General features: G+C 44.3%; 1 protein-coding gene across 2 annotated transcripts in view; it reads left to right on the forward strand.

Annotated features, from left to right (window-relative positions):
* The window catches only part of scube1 (signal peptide, CUB domain, EGF-like 1), a 90,651-nt gene that overhangs the window by 27,933 nt on the left and 37,967 nt on the right, over positions 1–24,751 (forward strand). For both annotated transcript variants that reach the window (XM_076722338.1, XM_076722339.1), the window contains exons 4-6: positions 1,890–2,024; positions 17,012–17,140; positions 19,461–19,577. In XM_076722338.1, coding sequence (XP_076578453.1) covers positions 1,890–2,024; positions 17,012–17,140; positions 19,461–19,577 — 381 coding nt within the window. The remainder of the gene's footprint in view (positions 1–1,889; positions 2,025–17,011; positions 17,141–19,460; positions 19,578–24,751) is intronic.

Here is a 24,751-nt window from a genome sequence, read left to right on the forward strand (position 1 = left end):
AATGCGACATCTCTTTACGTTCCAGTGACAGAGCCCTCTAGTGGCTGTAGTAATTATGCTGTCACCAATGGAGGAAGTCAGGTGACTGAGGTCCACGCAGAGTGGAGTTCAGGGTGGATGGATGAGTCAATAAAACTGCGGACTTAAACACAGAAGACCACTGTTTGTTTCTTGATTCAGACAGTCAACACTGGTTTCCTGTCCCCATAATCTGAACCCAAACCACGATGTTCCCCTAACCTTAACTAAGCACTTATTTTGACGCAAAACATCATCTTTCCCTAAACCTAATCAAGTTCATTGTGTGCCTAAATGTAATTAACCCTTCACCATACAGTTGTTTTAATTTAACTCGAACACAAAAAGACATCAGAGAGACTGGAGCGGACCACCTGATGATTTTAACCCTGTGTGTGAATCTCCTGTTCCTGGTGCCAATGAGGTGTAAAATTCTTTTGCAATGAGCCTTTCACATTGATGATTAGTGAAATATATGGAAGCATATGTGGATAAAGGGATAGAAAGAGACAAATGGAGACCAGAGACAGAGACAGAGTGGGTGCTTTGTATCAGTCAGTGACCTGCAGCACCAGCAGCAGCCCCTCAGAACACTGACTGTTGAAGGTAAACCAGGGATCATGAAGACATTGTGCTTCAAAGTTCTGCACTTTGCTGGTACTGTAGAAGAACTCACATGTCTCCACAGTACTGACAGAATACCAGTCTATCCCCCCAATATACATAGAAAATGTCTTCCTTTTACAACCCCTGTTCATGGATCTGTCCCTTGTTATTTCTGAGTCCAGTAGTATAATGGATTTTCGAGGTGAACACCAAGACATTGTATTACTCAAACAACACTCGCGTGTGTGTGTATTAAAGTTCATAATTTCAGAGTTTGTCTGGGCTGAGACAACAAAGTTTGTTGAACTTGGCTAGCAGCCAGCCTCCATATCGCTAGCTGTTGTCGAGACGCTTCTGTCTCTCTTTGGGTTACTAGCTTCACTAAACCTAACCTTGGTTAACACCTGTCTCTGTTAACACTGGTTTCCAGTTATGAGTGCAAGAGGCGACTTTGTTAGGAGACACATAATCAGAAACATGAATGAACTATTGAGATGAGTAGAATTCATTTCCGAATAGTAAAAGTAGGCTGAATAAGTGAAGTAAAGCTCCCGTTGGTCCCCCCAGTGTCTCACTGAAGATTTCACCCTTGTTTCTGTATTTCTGTTCTTTCTTTTCTCCCCACATGTGTCTATGTTTGTGTAACCTGTCTGCATCGACTGCTAGGTCAACCTCAGAACCTCAGACTAATCACAATGCAAAGTCATCCTGGTCAGACACTGGATACACACACACACACACACACACACACACACACACACACACGGGAAGCCCTGTTTGATCCCTGTTAAAGTCAGTCAAGGGTGTTACATGTTTGCAGTTCACTTCAGCCCCATCAAAATGCCCCATTGGAAATTTACTGGCCTTTCAGTGGCACAGTAGGGCCCTATAAACACACTCATGCACCACTATGCGAATGTAACACACTCACACACACTGTAGATGCTCACATTGTCAGACCCCTGTTACCACCCGGTGCCAGGAGTTTGATTGAGCCACCTACGTCGCCAGGATCAGACGCCTGTTGGGTCACCCTGTCTGCCCTGTGTGTGTGTGCGTTTGTGCACGCGTGGCCCTCGCATTCCAGACTCCAGTGTCATCCCTCTCATCAGACATTTCCCGGCACATAAACCTTCACTGACACATGTTTGTTTATGAAGCGTAATTAGCTGCTAGTCCACCATGCTGCCATGGCTGACTTTATCTCTCCCACTCTCCTTTATCTCTCTCTCTCTCTCTCTCTCTCTCTCTTTCCATCCAAACAGATGTGGACGAATGTGTGGACAACAACGGTGGATGCCAGCAAGTGTGTGTCAACACCATGGGGAGCTACGAGTGTCAGTGCACGGAGGGCTTCTTCCTCAGCGACAACCAGCATACTTGCATCCACCGCTCTGACGGTAAGACCGGATCAGAGAGAGAAAGGGAGTAGTGTGAGAGCGTGTGAGCTGTTTTCTGAAAATGAATCACTTGAGAGAAGCAAAGAGAACATTTCGAGCTTCATTTCAGGGTTATATAAAGCTACTTGATGCTCATTGCTCAATATTTAGCAAAACACAGGGATTACACTGTCTCAAATGTGGGTTTTGGGGTAAATGGATCAGTTCGCTAGAACGGCTGAAGGATGTGGCAAAGCATTTTTTTTTTCTTAGAAGTGGAGTCAATTCATGCAAAGTGATTGGACAGAGATGGACAGATGGTCGCTGCTTTGTAGTTGGTGCACAATGAAGGGAAGAGCTGTTTATCTCACTGTCTTTGACTGGATGTGTTAACACAGGCCAATGCAGAGGTTTGTTCTTAATGCACTGAAAGGCTTGATTGTTTTTCAGACATGTTATTTCTCGACATGTAAAAAGCCCCCACCCGTATGTATTAGCAAGACACCCAGTCTGAAGCATTTTCAGAAGCTTTTGTGCTCGTTTTGTGTCTCTTTTGGAGTCTCCAACTTGAAATCTTAATAGTCGTTTCAAACAGAAGCTCTGGATCAGGGCCCCCATGACCCCTTGGGCCCCTGGGCCTGTGCCCAGTGAGCCCATTCAGTAATCCAGCCATGCCTATTAGGACCCTAAAGGCGTACAGAGGCTCTTTATTGAATTCCAGATAACTTGTGGTGTCTTTGAGTGGAAACAGACCTTGGTTTTGGTTTTATTTGGGGGTATTAGTAAGATTGTACAGTGGGAATAAAGTGTAACAGTAAAAGGGGAGACTACATTTACAGTGCCAGGCATGTTGTTTATTTTTAGCCATGCTCACACAGCAGGGCTCTAAGGATGGCACTTTGATCCAGACTGAACTACCTCAACAACTTAGTTGGGTGGATTGCCATGATGATATTACAGTATGTACAGATAAGCAACATTATCATGTTAGCATTGTCGTTGTGAGCACGTTAGCACGCTGAAGTATCATCTCAGGTTCCAATTCTTTCCTCAAATTCAGATTTGGCTGTAACAGTCCCTTCAGTAACCTATGGTTCACATCCCAGACGTTACATTTGTGTCTGTCCTCAGCCTGTAAGTAAAATAAATATCAGTCAGTCTGAGCAGGATACAGTCCAGGGGGCAGTGAAATGGTTTGATCACTTACATGTTGTCATGGCAGGAAAGCTCGTGTAAAGTAAAGCTGTATGAAAGCTGATCCTTGCGAACATGAAGCTAACGACAGTCTCACTTTGAAACAGTCTCCGCGTATTTACACCCCTGATCTTTGCTGCTGACCTAAAAAGTAATAAAAGTCAAATATCCCAAGCGTATGACCCTGTGATAGACGTGGGATTTAAGGACACTGACATCACTCCTCTGGCTTGGTCAGTCCCCCCCCCCCCCCACACACACCCACAGTGGCAGTGACTGACACTGGGTGTGATGTGTGACTTGTGACATGCATGTTTGGCATCCATTTCATGCCGCTTAGATTTCTTAAAATTGTTTGACCCCACACCCCAGGCATCCCCACCCATTACCCCTGTCACATTAAATTTATGGGCTCAATCAGCGGCGGCGAGGGGTGCTGAGCGAGCGGTGATCCTGAGGTGAGGAGGGGTGGCCTCCTCCTTCCCTCCACGCTCACACACGCATTCTCTAAGCACAATGCTCACACGCATGCGGCCGTGAATGGGGACAGTGTGGCAGTCAAGTTCAAAGACAGATGAGGGGACAGTCATCTGTCATCTTTGCGACGGCACAAAAAGGAGGAATGCGGCGAGGGGTGAGGACTGAGGGGGAGGAGAGCGAGATCAAATAGAGGAAGAGGCGGCAGCGGAGTGACCTCTCCTTTATCCTCTCCCTCTTTGCCCTGACTGCTCATGGTGTCGGTGCGGTCAGTGCGAAGGCATGTTAGGAGCCAGTGTCAGGATGTTAGAGGATTCACTGAGGAGAAAGAGGTGAAAGAGATGCAGAAATAGAAGAGTGTTTGCTCGCTGGAAACCCCAGAAACCAGCACGGGAATATATATATGTCTCTCCCTCTCTCTCTCTGCTTCTTCCTTCAAAACTATTTCTGAAAGTTTTGGGATCGCTCACAAGGGGGGGAAACAAATTCAGGTGACAGCCATTGAGAGTTGTTTTGACTTTGTGTGGCGCATTAGGGACGTTTTACCACAGAGTGAGACCACAAATGACGACGTGAGTGGAAAAATAAATGGGAAATCAAAGTATAACTGAAATTTCCTTTTTTAAACAGTGGAAACATATCTTTTTTTTAATCCCTTTATTCTTTGAAAAAGGCCAAAGGAATTTCACTAAGTGTATTTATGTTATCCCAATCTAGATCAAAGCACTGACTGTGTTAACGTGTCATTCCCGCTTCTGTCAGAGGGATGTTCACGGTAAACAAGCCGTGAAGATGCTTGTGGTATATTCCTGTTGCCCCGCTCTGGCAGGCTGTTCTGAGCCTGGAACCACCACCACACAGCCCTCCACCCGTCCACAGTCCCTCAATCAGACACTTGTCTGTCCCTCTCCTGAACAGGAATAGCAGCAGCATCCCAGTGACCCACAGGAATCTCCTTTCACATTTTCCTTCCCCTCCCTTCATCTCTCTCTCCTTCAGCTCGTCTTTCATTCACTTTCTTTATGTCATCCTCTCAAAACTCTTTCTTGCTGTTTCTGCTCTCTCTCTCTCTCTCTGCATCCATTGCCTTCAAAAGGTTCCACCTTAAACCAAATTAGGACGTCTCACACTGCACACTCCCACATGGCTGCATATATTCTTAAGTATATATTATTAACACAGACTATATGTACATGCAGAATGGTGGTGTACTAATTAGGGAGACCATCTCAACTGTCCATTTATGAGTATGTATGTCAGTTCAGATGACCTTTGCTCATGGCTGATGGCAGCCATTTTTTCTTCTACTACTATGTCAATTCTCCTGGTTGGATCCTGGTCCTGCTCACGTGGCTTTTATTAGTGTTTTAGCACTTTCAGTGTCACCGAAACCTTCAGAGGTATGTCTACAGTCTGTCCATCCTGATGTACACCCTCTGGAGGTAAAATCTGCTGTCACATTCTTTTCCCGCTGTGGATGACCTCTCCAACAATCTGTGGAGAGCTCAGGCATTTAGGGGGAAATGTAGACACGCCGTCCACTGTTAATCCCACCTTGACATGCCATATTCACCATAACTGCAACAATCAGGAGTTCTGGGCTACAACCAGCATCTCAAATTATAGTTTAGTAGATACAAATGATTACACGCTGTGTTGTTTTTGCGTGCGAGGCGGCGTGTGCGTGTGAGAAGGCAAGACAAGCTTGTGTTAGATTGTTGCTTTGCATATGGTAAGTGTCAGCTCGCGGCTCATTTCTTTCTCCCTGACACTCGCCTGGGGGATAATAAAGCCTAGCAACAATTGTTTGTTCCATTATGGTGTGTTTCCACTCTGTTGTGCTTCACAGCTCTGTCTGAAGCACGTCCAGGCGAGAACCAAGAGTTTGGCCCGCGAGCTCCCAACCTCGGGTTGGGAAACAGCTCTCAGAGCGAATGTTCCTGATCTGTCATGATGTGGGAGAGCTATGAGCGCACGAGTCAGGTATGGCTCACTGGCCCGACGGTGACATGCTTGTCGAATGGAGAAACTCGTTTCCATCTTGGGGAAATTTGAGGATCTCTAAAATGGAGGATATGGCTTGTCATCGAAAGTCTTGGGTTACCTGCTGCTATTTGAAAAACGATAAAACGTGTGTTGCGTTCGTGCCAGCAATAATTTTAGCGTAGGTGCCGATGAACGTCTCATTTAATGAAAGTCCATTTGTTCACAGCCGCGTCTGATTTGCGGCAGCAGTGCAGAGGTTGATTAGCTGTGGTGCAGTATTAGATAACAAATTGATGCCTCCGAGTTGACCGGGTCTGCCCCTATGTCTGATTTATTAATTGTGCCTTTTGGACAATGTAGCACCCGCCAAAACACAGTGAAAACAATACGCTTGTAAATTCTTCTCTGAGCTCAACACCAAAATTCCTGGCAAAGTTGGAGTTGGCAGTAAGTTGGGAATTTTAAACACCATCTCATGTGGACGCCATGCCTGGCGCTCCAAGGGAATGTTTGGTCGTCTCTGTGAATTGTGGAACACGATGAACAGGCTATTCTCACTTGTGGACTGCGGACAAGAAAAACAAACCATTTTTATCAGCAAACAATTGGGAAAGAATTCTTATGCTGCAGAAAATGGCCCTGTCAGCTTTGTTTTATTTTCAAGTTCCATCTCTTAGATGTCCTCCTGTTCGACTCTTTGCTGACAGTTTGAAAAACCATTAGGCGGCTGCTCAGCCCAGTGGGTATGAGCGTAGCGCTGGGTGGGGAAACAGAGGCTCTGTGTGATTTATGGGCCCAGTCGGCAGAGATGAAAATGACCCGTCGTCATCTCCTGGAAGGCAATATATAATGGTAGGGATTAAAATTAACAGGAGGCTGATGCATGGTGCTCCAGCATGCAGGGCACTTACAAGGCACTTGTGGGTAGTGTAGCGGCTGCTAACTCGCGCTGCTCAATGTAATGTGAGAACTTCAGGGTTGTAAATAAAATATTTTCATTATCTTGATTATTTTTTCTCAATTAATGAAGGAATCGTTTTGTCTTAAAAATACCAGAAAATTGCAACACATTCCAGTGGGTTGTAAATTATTGATTACATCTGTGCATGCTGCTTATGAATGCTAAATTTGGGGGTCACAAAGTAAAGTGTTGTTTATCATTTGACATAATGACACAGTTCATACGTATGTAGATACAGTGTGCTGTGTTTTGAGAGAGAGGAAGGCAAAGAGAGCAATGGATTGTGGGAGCAGGGGGACGGGGGAAGTTGCGCATGATGGGGGAGAGAAAGAGAAAAATAAACAGAGAGAGACAAACATAGTGGAGTGGACCAATGCGTGCGTTTATTTGGAGTTGTGAGGAGAGGAAGCAGACTGAGGCTGAGGCTGCTGCCGCACTCCCACACACACACACACACACACACACACACACACACACACACACACACACTCACTCATGCAAACACACCTATAGACACAGATGCATAGACATGTTTTCATGCACAACAACTCATGCACACACACGCTGACATGCACATACCCTTCATGAAGGAGGAATTCTCACTTTAAACAAACCAAAGCAGGAAATTGGAGGTACGGGGAGCTTTTAAATGACAGCCCAGGGGCACGTGGGAACTCTAAGTACAGGGAGCTCTGTCTACCTGGCTGTTATCATCATCAATTACAAACATCATTAAAAGCTAGAAAACGCTCCACCTGTCATACACCTAAACACATAAAGCTCTGTGTGTCTGTCAGATAACTGCTCACCAGTTCGGATTTAAGAGAGCGCGTCATCAGTTCATACGCTCCGTTTTAATCCTTCGTATTTTAGTTTAAGACTTTGTTACAGTCAGCGTTGCAAAAGTGAATTTAAACATGCTGAAATATAAGTCCTGTCTATACAGTGTGCACCATGTGGATTCCAAATGTATTTGACTTGTGAATCATACATGAGCTGGCAGACAAACAGAAGAGCATTGAGTTAGCTACCTTGTATTTTGCACATGGCTGCCTTTGGACAAGTTCTGGTTTATTACGGCCAGTCTTCTGATGTAGACACCTTTTTATCTGTCGTGCGCTCTTTGTTTCTAGGGAACACCATCAGTCTGAATAGCGTGGAGGAGCTGAAATCCTGCTGTTTGTGCGTGTCTTTGTGAGTTCAGCATCATTGTTAGCGTCTTTGCGTTCTGCCGCTTGAGTGTGTCACATCCTGCCAGGCATCTGTCTGGATGCTGTTTGAAGAGTGTTTACCTCCACGCTGCCCGCTTTTGTATGTCCGAGCTCTCGGTGTGAACTTTCCTTGAAACGACGGCATTATGGGCCGATTACGCACACATTCACACCCGCGCTGGGTCATCGGAGCGCGGTGGGGGCGCTGAGAGTGACTAATGCTTTCCTTCCTTCATTTTATAAATACTTTGTTCAAATATTATTCCAGTGTGTGATTTTAACTTTGAAAACAAGCTCTGATGACTTAGCAATCTCTCTCTTTCTCTCTCTCTTTGAGGTAAATATGAGTTATTTACCTGTGAGCGGAAGGTGGAATCCACGTTTTTTTTTTTTCCCCAGTTCTGCTCTTTCCACCTCGAAGCTGCCTCCGCTATATTTTTAGGCTCGAGTTTGTCTTTGGTCAGTGGAAATGTTTAATACGAGGGCGTGGAGCTGACCTGGTGCGTAGCTGCTGCTCAGTAGCAAACACCACAGGAAACACGGGGAGTGGAATTAAAGCACGCACACACGCACACACACACACACGCACACACACACACACACACAAAGTAAATGTCCATCACTTCCCAGCCTTTTACAGGAAACTAACATCTGCCTCAGCCGGAACCGGTCTGACGCACGCGCACACACACACACATGCTTTGTAGTCTGACTATTTCAGTTAACAAGGACTCTGTGAATTAAACAGTTCCCCAAAAGTTTTTCCTCTCTTTAATGTTAGCAGCTGGACTCTGTTAACATAACACACTGAACTCTGGGTTGCCTGCTCTCTGGCCTCCATGTAAACGTTGCTGCTTTGACACCATAGCTGTTGCTCAGAGGACACGGGAACCCGCGCTGACTGTGTGTTTAAGAACCATACCTGGGGTCTGCAGGTTGTAGCTCATTAACTACAAATGAAGTGTACTTTACATGAGTGATGACCATTTTCCAAAGAGAACCAGCAGTTTTAATCATATTTCCTACCTCCCAGGCAGCCTTTTTCGGTTCATTCCAGTGCACTCTGAGAATGAACTTGCAGGGACTTGAAACTTGCTTGATATAGCCAATCCATCACAGTTAACTTTTGGTTGCCTTTAGTCTTTTGTCAAAGCGATGTTATTTTGTAGTGCTGACATTGCAAGCAGGCACTGCAACAAAGGAATCATTCAAGTCCATTTTGTGTATTGTTTGTCTGTCAGGTTTGATTTCCAGCTTTGCATCCAGCAGCTGTGCCTTTTGGCAAACGACTTGATGAATGAATCTGAAAAGATCTTATGAAATGGTGTTGTTGCTTCTTATTGTGATGTATGGAGTTTCGAAACAGGATGTGGGTGCAGACATTAGTTTTGATATGATAATTGAAATGTGTAGTAGCCTAATTGGTTGGACTTTTTAGTTACACCCACTAGTGCACAACGTGGTCATTGCATTAGGGTTGAATACTAAGAAATACTGGGAATGCAGGATCCTTTAGCTTGTCACTGAAATGTTATAACAGAATTATAAGTGAACCTGCACTGTTTTTTTTTCCCAGTTAACTTTCATGCTACAATGACACTTTAGGGTTTACAATGGTGGCAATGGTGGTTCGTAATGCCCTGACTAGTGCCACCATGAGGATGACAATTTTGAATTTCAATTAACTGTTGAGACACCTTTTGGATGAATTGGTGCAAAGTTTGTACATACATTCACGGTGCCCAGATGATGTATCCTAATTACTTTGAGAATCCTCTGATTTTCCTCTCGTGCCACATGAGGTTGGTATGGCTTAACATTTACTCCTCCACCATCAGGCCAAAATTTCAAGTTGTCTAGTACTTCGGTTTATTACTGAATAAACCAAACAAAGTGATAAAGATCATAGACAACCTACGCAATTATCTCAAATTATTAGAGGTCCCCAGGTAACACTAATGCTGTGCGAATAGGTTTTAAGATAGTGAATATGGTTAACATTATCCCTGCTAAACATCAGCATGTTATCATTGTTACTGTGCTAATGTTAGCATTTAACTCAAAGCACCGCTGTGCAGCCTCACAGAACAGCTAGCATGACTGTAGACTTCATTGTGTTTATGTAGCATATAGCATGGCAGAAGGACTGGCTGCAGATTGTTTTTAAATTGAATATGGAGTTAAATTGGCCTTAATGTTGCACATAACCACAGGACTGTCAAGGTGCTGAGAATGTTCTTTAAGGAGAAATTATTGTTCTACAAATGTAAAAAATCTGAGGGAACAGTAGCAGAAAAAGAAATGTCATCTTATTTTTACTTATTGTAGTTCTTTCTTTAAAACTAACCTTAATTTATGACCAGATATCCTGGTAGTCTGGGATTATTAAGGTACTGTAAATAGAGGGGAGAAGTGTCAGGACAGTCTGTTCGCAGTGGTTGTTAATGTTTCTCTAAATTAAGACCACATTTCCCGTTCACCCCGTTGCTTTCCGTCACAAAGGTGATTTTGCTACTTGTCCCCTCTTTCTGTTATTGCTCCGGGCGTGTTCATTTTCTTTTTGGATTCTCTGAAGCGGAAGATAAACACACTATTTTTGTTCCAGGTTTCACAGCCATTCAGTACCGAGCTTTAGCCGTGTTTGCTCTGGAAGAACAGGACCCGCAGTCTGTTTAGGGCTTTGATTCAACAGGTTTCACTCCGAAGCTCACCTGATGGAACACAATCTATAAGACAGCACAAACGCTCACAGTACCCCACCTTGGCGCTGTGTTTGTTACAGTAATAATTACTGAAATGAAAGTTGCAATCATATGTCAAAATCCACAGTCCTTGCATGTGTGAAGTTGGAGAGAGATACAGAAAGAGAAAGCAAAAGAATGAGGGAGAGGGGTGTGTGTGTGCGTGCATGTGTGTGTGGTGCTTGTTTCCTCTAGTGTTTGAAGAGGAGATTGGGGAGGGTTATTAGAAAGGCACAGTCCTTATTTAAAGGAGTTCAATGCAGCCAGTTGAAGAAAAGCTCTCATTGAAATTCATGGCTTAGCACCTATAGCACTGTGGTTTCAGCAGACCAGCGAGAGAGACACACAGCCAGCATCTGACAGATTTCAATTAAAATGGCATTTACAAGAGCATGGATGGAAAAGTGGAGGGGGTGGGGCACGGTGGAGCAGGGATTTTGCTGTCTGCTGAGCTTTTCACTCCAACACTCATAAAGAATATTTTGTCACACTTCATCATTTACTTAAGTCTGAAATTTAAGACTCGTTTTGTAAGGGGTGACCAAATTGCCGTGGTTGGGTTTATTTTACCCAGGTTTTACAGGTTAATGGAAACCTCTAACACTTACACACACACACACACGCAAACACGGCTGTCCCACACTGCTATGCAAATCTTGATCAACAAGGACAGCAGTGAAACCGCCGAACAGGTGAATGAAAAGCAAGTACAGCACAATCACGCATTCACTCGGGCGTTGCACATCACAGACCAGTAATACGCAGCTGTAAGAGCTGCTCTCTGCTGCAGCGTTTTCTTTCCAGAGGAAGCTTTCCAGCAGTATAAATTGTTCCTGTTTGCTATAGAGTTTATTTAAAGGAAGCCTTTTAAGTGGAGTTCTTTATGGGTGGCTTTGTGCCTACCATTCCGTCACAGCACAAACTCCGGTAATACAGTCATGTGTGGGCACAGGCAGGCATGCACATGGTCATTAATGAGTGCGTATATACAAACACACACGTACATGTATGGTAAAGTACACGCACACGCAAGCACTGGGATGGGATGTCAGTCTGTATTGTAATTCTGGCTTCTGTTGCCATTTGTCCCTGTTGAGTGGACAAGTGATGTGTGGACTACTTTTTTTGAATTGTGTTTTATTAATAGAATGCAAACAGTTAACATCATATTTTCTTCATAGTTGACTGAAACGGAGATCTCTCTTTCTCCCCGGTGAGGAGATCAGGTTGTGGGACTGGCGTTCAGCATCACCTCATTCCTCTTCAGCCTCAGAGGAAACAGGGAGGAGAGCGACTGCGAGGCTCTAAATTATCCTTCTCTCTCTCCGTCTGTCTTCCTCTCTCGTCCACATTCCTCTCCTCTTTCTTCAGTTTTTCTCCCTCTATCCGTCTCTGTCGTTCACTTCATTCCTTCCTTTTTTTTTTTTTTTTTTTTTTTTTGTTCGGCCATTACACTCTGCCAGTCAGACTTTTGGGGCTTTGGGGTGTAACGCTTCAAGAGTCAGGTTGTAATAACATGGCTGTGATATGCTTGGACCTCATCTGGAGTCAGAGCTCCTGAGAGAGTGTGAGAGAGAGGTGGATAAAGAAAGGCAGGCAAAGTGGAAGAGGGAGACAGACAGAGGGTAATAAAAGAGACAGAGGAGAGACTGTGTGAGAGACAGACTGTGTCCTGGGGGGCTCTTGCTGGGCCCTGAAGACGTGTCTCAGTGTTTTATCTGGACCTGCTGGGGCTCCCAGTGAGGAGCTTCAGAAGTTATAAACCTGTTGACCTCCTCAATCTAAACAGACCAGACCGGAAAGAAGAAATGTCAACCCTCTCTCCACCTTTTCATTGCTAATTGGAGAATTACTGTCGAAAACTGCAGGTGTGTTTCATCCACCTGTTTTCCAGAGGCGGGAACTGCACAAAAATGCAATGGATGCAAACTTAGCAGACGTACATGAAGCTTCTGCTGAAGTCTGAAGAGAAAACCTGGTCTTCTGCAAAGGACTGGAGAATCAGCTCCACCGGCTGCTTATCTGTGTGACAGCTGTGGATAGAAACACATCAATTCACATTTTCTGCTGCTAAAATTTGTGCTACATTTGGATGGAAACCTGTCCGCAGCCACAACTTAACTGTAACAAAGTAGTTGCATGTTTGCATACCGTCATCTTTTGGGTTTTTTTCCCCGCTCATTTTGGGCCGGCTCTGATTTCAGTTCATTTCAGGAGATCCACTTAGATGACATGTACGGCTGACATAATGACTGCAGTGAATGTACTGAAGCCAGCTGCAAACTGATTAGCGATCAGTCGTTCGTGGTGTATCCAAGAGAACATCTCCGTCAAACATTGCAAAATATTACACACAATGTTGAATTCCCTTGCTGTCACTTTGAAACTGATGACACACACACACACACACACACACACACACACACACACACACACACACACACACACACACACAGGGTGAACTGCTCTTAGTGTTACTGCTCTATGTTTTACTTTTTATCTCTCTCTGATGAGGTCTTTCTGGAATTATGCAGAAATGGTCCTGCAGGATGCTCTCTCTGCAGTGTGCCACTGGTCAGTCACTTGTACATTTGCTTCACTTCTACGTGACTTGACGTCAGATCTGGCTGAATCTGTTTCCAGGGAACCATGCGGGTTATTCAGCACTGACAGGTAAACGTGTCAGTGAACTGCAGGCTTCGTCACATCGGCCACGGTCCGCGGCCGCCGCTCTGTTTGTTGTTTTAGGCTGGATTGTGCTGAGTTCCAGGCCTGTGTCCACCCTCTCCCTCCGCCTCAGTTTATTTAACTTCTCCCAGGTTTAAATTGATTGTCGATACTCTGCTTTCTTATGAGTTTAGTTTTCAAACAGGATCTGTGCGTGCTTAGGAAACTGTTAACTTTTTTTTTCATCGGGCTTCCAGTTTTGTGGATTGTGCAGGGTCCAAATTTGGCTGTGCATGAATACCTGCCTGCATTTAATGTTCACTGAAATATACTGTTGGAATCGTGGAATGAACAGAGGGGCAGGTTTTGTTTGATCTTTTGTGAATCATGTAAATGCAAAATTTCCTTTGGCTCCTTTGATTTTGGACTTTGATGGAATGGTCCTGTTGGAAGTGGACAGCTAGAATGGCAGCATTTAAGAAAGGACTTTTTGTTTGTGGAGGGGACTCTCTAGGGGGAATGGCACTCTAATGAGGTACTTGAAACACTCTTGGGCCCCATGAAGGGACATTATTCAACATGGGGACCAGGGAAAGGGTGTGTCTTTGAACCAAATCTTCGTTGTAGATGAAGTGTGGTGAGTGCTGCCACATGAATGCAGATCCTGAGGAGGAAAGATGCAATTTAACGGCAGTCAAGTTAATCACCTATCTGATATTGTCTCTTTAAAAAAAAAAAAAAAAAAAAAAAACTTTGGGGATTCACATTTCATTCATTTAGAATATGAAATACTTGTTAAACTGAAATCTTCCACATGATGCTTGGATTGGAGGTCTTCGCTCGATGTTTGCTGACCTGCTTGGAGAGATTATTCGCTTTGTGTTACCTCACTACCAACAATCTCCACCAGCATTGCAGACTTGTAGGAGAAAACACAAGCTGCTCAAGCCGACCACTCTTGTTGTCCCCACGTGGAATCACTGTAGAAGCTGTAACATAGATGGAGTAAATTTTTGAGGAGATGCATGTCAGCTATCTGCAGTCATGATGACTTTGTGCTTTAGGTTTCATAGCTGCACCGTAAGGCCTTAACACAGAATCATAAATTCCCCTTTGGGAGGAAGAAATTAAGAAGTCCTCCAAATTGGTTGTAAGTGATTTGTTGCCGCCCTTTAGAATGACAAATAGAAGTGTTTTATGATCAGACGCCCCTATTGGCCGAATGACATCATTTGTCTGTGTCTTCCAAAACCATTTCATGTCTCTGGTGAAAAATAAATCAGTTTTATGTTCTGATTGTGCTCTGGTTAAGGCTTGGTTAGGTTTGGGGACAGACCATGGTCGGGTTGAAATTCTGTAAGTATTTGGTTAAGTTTCGGGGGAATTTTGTTATCATGGTTATAATAGTAAACATGCAGTTAAAGTTATGGAGCAATAATGTCCATGCTTAAAAGTTGTAAATGGCTTGAATATATTATACTTCTTATCACTTCATTTGCATTTTCAGGTATCATGTTCATGTGGTCATTAGACCAGGCTGCAATATGGGACCAGACCAAGTGTAACTTCAAACTCCTTGATCTCCCAGCTACCAACGAACTCACACTAAGCTGTCAAAGCTAGAACTCCAAACCACCAAAGATTGATGTTGAGGATGTGTCAATGAAAACGCACAATGGAGTATTGGCCTCAAATCTATTTTATATTTCACACCTATCTTATTGCTTTACCCCACATCTTCATTAGAGGATGGTTTCCCTACTAACAGGTGCACCTGGAGAAACTTTGGAAAAGAACAGAGGACAGTGGACTGAGGGACAAAATGTTCATGTGCTTTTAAAGGAGCTCATTTTGTTCATTTGATATAGAACATTCATCAGCATGCAGTAAAATAAAGAAACCATCATCTGTGAGTGAAGACATCTGATTGTGCCATGACTAGCAGACATCCGTACACTCCCAAATTAACTTTTCCAGTTCTTCCCAGAGCTCAGTAATATCTTTGGCTTGCTTCTCCCTCCCTACTCGCCTCTCTGAAGAGCAGTGGCCCTCCGTCCCCCACCTCCATGCTTCCTCCCCAGGCTCCTCTCCCCAGTGATGAACATTTAAACACTGGCCTATTTCAGATATTATTGCCACAGTGCGTTCTGTAAATCACCAGGATAGGAGGCCACATCAAACGGGCCCGGGTGAAGGAATGAAGGGATGGGGAGATCGGAAGATGAGTAGGAGTAGAGATGACCAGCTGTGCTGACAAGAGGAAGCCTCAGATCAGTGACAGCTGAGAAAATGGGCTGAGCAGGGTCATAAATTAAGGCACAGGGTTTAATTAGTGCTGATGAGGAAGAGGAAATATGTCTGGATTTTAGTTTGGGAGAAAGTGGGATTACAGAAAGCGTCAAACTGCCTTTTAGCTGTGAGGAAAAGCAAACAGTGGTCTTATGACCCTTGGCTGTTCGGCTCAGCCGGAGGATCGCGCTCGCTGTCGCAGACACCAGAGAAACCACAGGTCTTCGGTTACAAGTCTCCTCACTGTCTCTGAGCTTGTTCTCTGCTGTGATTGTGAGTGTCACGATGACACAGGAGGTTAAAGTTGTAAAGTAGTGGAGTCCGCACAGTCACAGTAAAATCATCCTTCTGGGCATTAGGGATTTCTTGTGACAGGAGTTCCTTTATATGGATACAGTTTTTTCTTCAATACACCTCACCTACAATTATTGGTATATTATTCACTTCATACACCCAGTTGCAGAACCATCCAGATCATGTGCAGAGCAACTGCCCCACATGCAGCTCCTGTAACTAACTGACGGCGGCTGGAAGGAGCATCTCGCCTCCCAGATGCTGTCTGTTAGTTTAGCCAACTCGACTCACATTCTAATAATATTCTCTCCTTCATTACAACACATTTTGTTGCCAGGTCAATTTGTTTTGAAGGTTTAACGCCTGCCATATTGTTATCCTGAGTTGCTCTGTGTACATCGACCCAGCTAAAAAAAAAAAAGGTGCTGTTATTCAACTGATAAAATGAGTCTTCACTTGTGGGTCTCTTGACTGAAGACCTCCCAGTAGAAGTAAAATGAGGGTCCCCAAAACATCAGTAGACTTGATCCTGAGGAACATGAATATTTACATTTTGGGGAAATCTATCCAAATTCAAATCCTGATTCAGGTGATAATTCAATACATCCACAGTAGGCATGATGTCCATAAAGTTCGTCCGTAGAAAATAATGTCAAAGGCCCAAACAATGTATTTTCTCAACCAGCTTCTTACTATGAGTGATGCTTCCTCCATGAACTATAATGACAGGTAAAGGTGTCAGTGAGCCGCAAGCTATGAACTACAACACTATTTACTGCCAAAGTAAATCTCTCCTGAGTCATTCTTTTTTTGTTCTCTGTGTTCATTCTACTGGTTTCAAGTTGGTAGAGAATGATTTTCTGTATTTCTCTGCACCAGTCAGGAGCTGGCTACATTTGAAGTGTCAGTAAAATGTGATCAAACCGCACCTGTCAAGTCATGATGAAGAAGATTAGCTTAACCCTCATAATTCTCTTTCTTTTGCTTATTAAGTCATGAATATTTTATGTTCTCATTCTTAAGATTTGAAGCCAAGTTTTCAGGGGCTTTCTCTCTACTACACAGCTCTATGCCAGTGTTGATGATGACTTCTCAGCTGAATTCTCTTCTGTACGATCAGGCAAATGTTCCAAGGGTTTAAAAAGTGGCTAAAGTGTCTCTGTTGCTCTGTCCCTGTCCCCTGCACAGATGGGATGAACTGCATGAACAAGGACCATGGCTGCGCCCACATCTGCAGAGAGGCTCCAGGCAAAGGCGGGGTGTCGTGCGAGTGCCGGCCTGGCTTTGAGCTGGCCAAAAACCAGAAAGACTGCACATGTACGTATCACACCTGACCTCAGCCCCCAGGAACTGACTGTGCTTTCAACCTCTAGCCTCCGATTTATATGTGGGGTTTGTTGTTCAATGAGCAGCCCTCAGACGTAGGAGGTCTTGAAATCCCTACATGTAGTCAAATGCGCTTTTGCGTAACACTTTCCATCATCTGTTAATCTTTAGTCAATTGACTTGTCACTTCATTTTACAATCCACATGGCAGCAAGGTATTAATAGTTTGTTTCATAGACTTGACTTTATTGAGGTTACGTACTGGTGTGATGAAGGATCTGAACTGTTCCTGTAATAAACATCTGTAATAGTAATGATGGACAAGTTCCAGTAGGCCTTCAGCGGTAAAATATGAGGGTGGACATTTAATACCAAAATCAGTTAAGCATTTCAGGCCAAACTAAAGGTGCTGAAGGATTCAGTAGAGAGAATTCATGTCTCTAACCCCCCCCCCCCCCCCCCCCCGCCACTCCATCACTGTTTCTCACTCTTCACGCCGAGTGCCTGCAGCCATGGAATTTAGGGCTGCTGTTTTTGAGGGGGAAAAAACAAGCTTTTAGTTACACTTTGTTTGGCAACACATCTTGTTCTCCTCTCAGACGGTGAGAGTGTAAAGATTGTGAAAGCCTCTGAAAGGCTCTAATGCGTCCCCCGCTGTGGTAATATTTCATTAGCGGCGAGGGACCCAGTGCTGTGCCGGCCTGTTGAGCATGGCGGCACAAGACGGTAGTAAACGAGTGATGAAAGAAATGGTAGTTATGTCTACAATGCCTTCACACACACACACACACACGCACACACACATCTTCCCTTCCCTCTCCTCTCTGTCCATCTCCATTTTCACCTCTCTCCTCCATTTTCTCCTCGTTCTGTCTCCCATACCCGTCTCTCACTTTCTCATCCTTTCTGCTTCTTTTTATTTCTTTCCTACGCTTCTCTCTTCCCGCCTCTGCAGAGTCGCTAAAAGATCCAAAAACGATCCGTGTAAGTGGACCGCAAAGTTTAGGAAAAGCTCCCGAAGAGTTCACTAAGTGTGTTTGTGCTTGCTTTTCCTTTTCGCCCCAAGAACTGTGAAAGATTAGGCAAATGAGGAGAAAGTAAAAAATGTTGGACCGATCGCAAATGTCTCACATAATTAGCGTTTGACAAATCAGTTCTGTTTATTATGGCAATCTCCATCTCCAGAGTTTGTGGCCCATGACAAAGTACTACTTAGCTGGCCGTTTTTGGGCCAAGGAAGTAAAGCTGAAACTTGGTTTCTCTGGTGGATTAAAGTGAAGGTTTGCAGTGAAATCTCATTGTAGCTTCTTTTTCCCCTGTTTGCTTTTGTGCTTTCTCTCCTCTACGCATGCATTCATTTTCTCACTCTTCCACAGCTACTTTCGTCCCTCTTGTTTTCACATTCTTTCTCATTTTTTCTTTTTCGAGACATTTTTTTTTAAAATAAAGAATCTCTCGCCCACTTGTTGTCTTTCTTTCTTGACCTCAGCAAGTTTTCCAGGAAGTCAGGAAGCTCGTTCAGAACTTCAGAACCTTAACTTTATTTCAAACTAGTCCCAGTTTAACGAAGTAGACATTTTAACGCAACCAGTATCTAAATCTATAAGTGACAGATCAGGAAACCAGCCCAAATCAGAGCATGACTCTATTTCCAAATGTCTCCTACCCTTCACCCTGAAAAACAAAAATAAAACTGTTCAACATTAAAGGTGTCTGGGCAATTTATTAGTTACTTATTATTAGAAAATACAAATTTCTAGCAATGTTATAAACAATAGAACCTTCACTTTATATAGAAGATGGAATGTGGAATTTTGCTTCTTCTCCCCATCTTTATGCTTCCATCTCCCTCTTTTTTCTACCTCTCTGCATCTAATTCTCCCCCTCTCTTTCTCTTTCCTCCCAGTTTCCTCTCGACTATAACCCCTCTCTTTTCTTTTACTTCCACCCTCTCTCTCTCTTTTTCTTTCTTCCTCTTGCTCTGTATTCTTCTCATGTCTCCTTTTTCTGCTACTCCCATTGTGTCTTTTTCCCTCTGGATTTATGTCCTTCACCCTTTTTCTCTCCAGCTGTCACTGCCTTATATTCTCCATCATCGTCCTGTCAGGTCATATATCCGGTCGGGCATCATTTTGCTTCTTCATTGCTGCACAGTCTGAATATCCCTGTGGGGCTCCTTGCTGAACTGTCTTCCCGTATCATTATTGTAGCTAAATAGGGAATTAATGGACATTTACAATGTCACCAACCTTGTGTTACTCATAATATACAAGCCGGGAGTAAGACTTGAATGTGTGTGTGTTGTCTTCAGTGACGTGTAACTATGGAAATGGCGGTTGCCAGCACACATGTGACGACACGGACACAGGGCCGGTATGTGGCTGCCACCAGAAGTACGCCCTGCACTCAGACAGCAAGACCTGCATCGGTGAGTGACAACCAAGATGGCTTCCCAGCTCACGCACACATACCCTGGAGCCCTCACAGCTGTTTGACAGTAACATCTGTTGTGTGATAGAAGGCCCTGGACAGTTTCAGTGTAGCAGAGATGATTTAAAAGACGAAAAGTAACAAAATGAGGAGGTGGGGGTGGGGGGGGGGTTGGGGTTGGAGGTGGTGAGTTGGCAGATAGATCATCTCCTAGCTCCCCAAATTTCCTCTCCCCTTCCCCCGGCCTCGTCTTATTTAAACACCCTGTACACAGAAGAGACAGGGAGCTGCTCTCACAAACACACACAGAGAAACAGCACTCTCATAGAATCCCATCCACATACAGCTGTACCCAGATTTAGATATGTATATAATCAATCAGCACTGTCACTAATGAAGTGGATGAGGTTTTATTGTAGCCCTGCTGCTGATAAGAAATGCTGTTATGCCTTATTCAGTCAATATAATCCAACTGCATACACACTTTGTCCTGCATCTAACCTGCATTAGTGGTGTAAACAGTTGTCTTAGTGTTTATAACCCCTCAGAGCCACTACTGCGGGACTGTCAGTGGATTCCAAAAAGAGCAAATAATAAATGGATGAATGAAACATATTGATAATTACAATTAGACTCAGTTTTGCACAAGCTGAAATCAAGTCAAGAAAAACTTGCTCACAGTAGGTGCAAGCTGGACATTGTTCTCCACTTCAAGAGGTTCATCCTTTTCTTCAGATCTTAGCCAAAGACTTAGCAGCTATTTTGAAAACTGAGCAAGTGGGCTTTATTGCCCTGACCCGAGCTGCTCGGGCTGCTCACAGCTGTCTCAGTGTGGATGCAAACGTCCATAGAGCTGCATTTTATGGCAAAGCACTGGTAGGTGGGTATACAACGTTGTTCTAGTGGTCCTGTGTTATAAATTTGACTTTTTACAGCCTTAAAAATCTTAAAAATGTAAATCTTATGCTACTCTTAACCGCTGAGTTTCCAGAGCATTCCTTTAGTATCCAATGGCTAAGAAAACGGCACTTTTTTTTTTTTTTTTAGAAGCAAAGCAAACTGCAGCAGGGCACTAAGTAAATCAGAATGTACAGGGCACAAATAGAAAAACTGTCTCCATCTTCTCTGCCACATAAGCATCTATGTGTCAAACACACAAACACTACGATAACGACCAAAGTAAGTCCTGGAGGGAGTATCACAGTGGTGAAGTGTCACTGCCAAGAAATGAGCAGTAATATGTTTTGAGTATTAGAGAAATGACTGAGTTGGCTGGTGGAAAATGAATGACTGACACATCTCCCAGTCTGGCTCTGAAAAACTCATTCATCATGTCAGAACTCAGCGAGCGCAGCCAGCTACCAGCAGGCAGCTTTCTCTGCCCAAACTGGCCATTTGTAAATGGCTGTCAACAGAAGCATGCCTCCACGTCCTGGCAGTCACATAGAGGACATTTATTTTCATCTTGCTATTTCTCTAATCAGTAGAGGATGGATATGAGGCGTTCCAGGTAAGTGGAGTTGTTCATAACTCTGTATTCTCCACCTCCTTCCTGCTGATATAAATGTAGGAACTAGTTTGTAGAACCTAAAAGCAGTTTTCATCACCCCCTCTCTGCTGTTGTAGCCAGTCTGCTGCAGCTTGTTCCAGTCACCTTGGTTGTAGTTTGAGTCTATTGGCCTCTCTCGGACCTGTAATCTAAGGTATTGATAATTTGTGCGCACATTTTTGTAATTTGCACCCTCAAATTAATTCATTCAAAACAATTTTTGTAAATTCTTTTTGTCAGTTTAATTGTAGTATTGCCCTCAAATTACTAAGATGCACAAATGTTCCCATGTAAAGCAGCACTAAATAAACAAAGCGGTCCAGACATTTACAAATTAAATCTGACAGTTGGGTTTGATACAGTTTTATGTTGATTTTGGAATTTGTTAGGCAGATGTATTTAACATATTGGCTGAAACTCAATGTCTTCTGTTCTTTCTTCTTTGTGTTGGCTTTATTAATTTGAAGGTATGAATTAAAAAACTGTGCGCAGAACTTGTAAAAATGTACATCTAATATGCATTCTGGGCTCAGGTGATAGCCATCTCTGTAAATTACAACAAATGTATTAAGACGAGTGATTGTGGCTGAGCTGACTTGTCCAGTATCCCAACACTGTAACACTTATGGACAGACATATACTGAACAGGTCATGTAAAGTCTGAGGTAACAGCTCTTGAAAGGCCTTTGGTTTCAGGTGGCACCAAAACACCTAAAAAGGTCTTTGTCCTTTTGTGTTGTTTGTCAAGAGCCAGTAGGAAATCTAATTCAATTACAGAAAACCTCCCAGAAATCCAGGATTAATGGGAGGAATGAGATGGAGTTTGACATCTGATAGCCAGTGGTTCTTCAAACTTGGAAAGGTTAGCTTGACAAAATGAACCGAGACCAAACCACAGTCTGGACTGGTGTCATGTTTGGCTGTTTCTTCAAGTATTCAGAATTGATACAAACACCAGAAAAGGTGTTCATAGGAGTTCATTGTAGGCAGAAATCCCCGAAGCAATAATCACTGAAGTTCAGAGTTTGGAATCAGAATCAGACTCCCCTGCTGCCAGAATCCGTAACCTGGCAGGACGACAAGTCACCAAATTTCTGTCCAATAAATGAGCTGCTTGGGAGTCTGTGTAACTTTTGTTTACAAGTTTGGGTTGATTTGTAATAGGCAATGAAATCCTGAAAGAACCAAATTAAAGAAATCTTTTCCATGTGGTCAAAACCAAAGAAAGCAAAGTGTGATTTAACACTTGGTTACATGTAATCTGATGAGATTATAACCACCTGCAGAAGAAACATCTCATTCCTGACCATGAACTGAGAAACATCTCAGGATGATGTCAATGCTGCTCATCTCCCACATGGACACAATGATCTCATGTCATTTTGCTGCTGTGTTCAAACACTGGAAACACCTCCCTCACTCTCGCTCTGTCTGTCTGTCTGTCTGTCTGTCTTCCTCTGTCTCTCTCTCTGTCTCTGTCTGTCACCCTCACCACTCGAGCAGATTGCTGCTTTTTGGCAGCTCCAGGTTTTGACTGCCAATAACCCCTTTTTCTTTCCAGCTGCTTTGGAGAATTGAAATGCACCGTCAAGGAAAGGCTCCGAAGAGGAAGCAGAATGGGAGCGAGCGGGAACCCTCCTGTCCCTCCTTTCCCAATGTCTTGTGTCTTTTCTCCCTCTCTGTCTCCCTCTCTTGTCTCTCTTCATACTTTGACGAGAGAAAGGACCTCTGTATCTGTGGTCTGAGTGTCCCAACTGCTCTAGGGGCCTGCCTTTAACCCCCTCCCCACCCTCCCCTTTACCCTTTCTATGTTGCGCTGTCCTTCTGCTCCTCCTTCCTCCCTCCTCCTCCTGCTCTCTGGTGATAGTACCTGATTGCCTGTCTTGTCTGAGCATCCATGTTAAAACCAAATCAGGTGGATTTAGAGGATTAATCCTCAGTGCACAAGAGGAAAGAGTGACTCTGGGTTGGGGGAGGGAGGGGGCCATTGTTTTAGCCTCGGTGGTTTAAAACAGACGTCTCAATTGCAGCCTGATCTTAGGTACAGCTCCCACGAACCTAACCTCCTCGTCCTCCAGCTCTCTCACTACCTCCTCATCCTTCACCTCCTCACAAATCCCAAATAAAAAGCAACCGACTCGTCGAAAACCAAATACCTGCCAACATCCTCATCCATCAGCCCCCTCTCTTGCACCATTCACCTCAATAGAGAGATAGAGAGGCAGGGACCTTTCTTCACTCTTATAACATGCCATTTCTACTGCATGTGTCCACTCACATCGTCCATTTGTCTGCCCGTGCTTCTCTCACTAATCTTTCTGTCTGTCTTCCTGTCCAGCTGCATGGGAAAGCCTGTGCTATATTTGAATGGTTTCCCTTTCTTTTTTTTCTTTTTTTTTTGAACTGAAGTACATTATTATTGTTGTTGTTGTTTTTAGCGACCCTGGTCCTTCTGTTTCCTTCCAGTGCATCGGTTTTTACCATTCTCCTCCTAGCTGTAGTAGTGTAGAGTGGTTTAACTCTTCCCCCTCCTTGTCCTATGTAGGTCTGGCTCTCTAAAATACTACCCTCTCTGTGGGCCTCCGACAACCGCTTAGTCCCACAGACTCTTTAGTAGTGAGTGGGACTCTTCTCTTCCCACCCCTTCTCAACCTGTCTTACACATCCACCCCTCACACACACACACACACACACTCACATTTTATCTCCCTCTTTGACAGTTTTTTTCACACACTCAAGCAAGCAGACGGTCAAAAGCACGCACACTGGTATGCACAAGCATTCGATTCAACAATCGCACTCTCACACACACACATTCACACAGCCACATTTCACCCGTTAGCTGAGCCCCAGAAAGCCCCCATTCATCCCTGAGTGTACTTCAGAGAGTCCTCCACTTTGTCCATCAAGCGCCTGAGAGAAAACGGTAGTGGGCCGGGCCTGGGGAATGGAAGGGACATTAATTACCCCCATATGCAACCCCCCCCACCCCACCCCTCAACATCCCATAGGTTTGTGTGTGTGTGTACATCAAAGCCCAGTCCTATTGCGGCAAGTGGCGTCCATTCAGAGAGCGATGCTCATTCAAGCCCTAATGACTCAGGCCCCAGTAAAAAGCAGCCTCCCTCTCCCAGCCCATCATCAAACCCTCCATCCCCAACACCGCACCTCACGCATGCCATATTAACAGCGACCTCACCCCCTTCTTCAACCATCGCCATCACCACCGCCACCTTCCTCCCTCTCCCCCCAACACCTTCCTCCCTCCACCCCTCCGCTGCCCAGCTTTGGGAACTTGGTTTTTCCAGCGTTGACTGTTAAAGCCAGTTGTGATGTGTTCCATAGACAAACAGGCAACCAGCGCTGCCCCCAGACTACCTCCTCCTGCTTTTTGATTTTCTCCGCATGCCCCCCCCCTACACTCCCCCCTTCAAACCCCATTTCTCAGTGTGTGCGCCCCTCCTTCCCTCATATACCTCTCCCATTGTGGGTCATGATGGGACTGATTCTGTGTTCTTCCATCCCTCTCTTCCTAGTTCTCTTTTCCTACTCTGTTCATCATTCCCTCTCGATCATCCAGCCATCGCTCTCTTCTTCAAGCGCCTCACTCTGTTTCTGACTTC

This window comes from Chaetodon auriga, chromosome 22, assembly GCF_051107435.1.
Source record: "Chaetodon auriga isolate fChaAug3 chromosome 22, fChaAug3.hap1, whole genome shotgun sequence".
NCBI classification, from domain to species: domain Eukaryota; kingdom Metazoa; phylum Chordata; class Actinopteri; order Chaetodontiformes; family Chaetodontidae; genus Chaetodon; species Chaetodon auriga.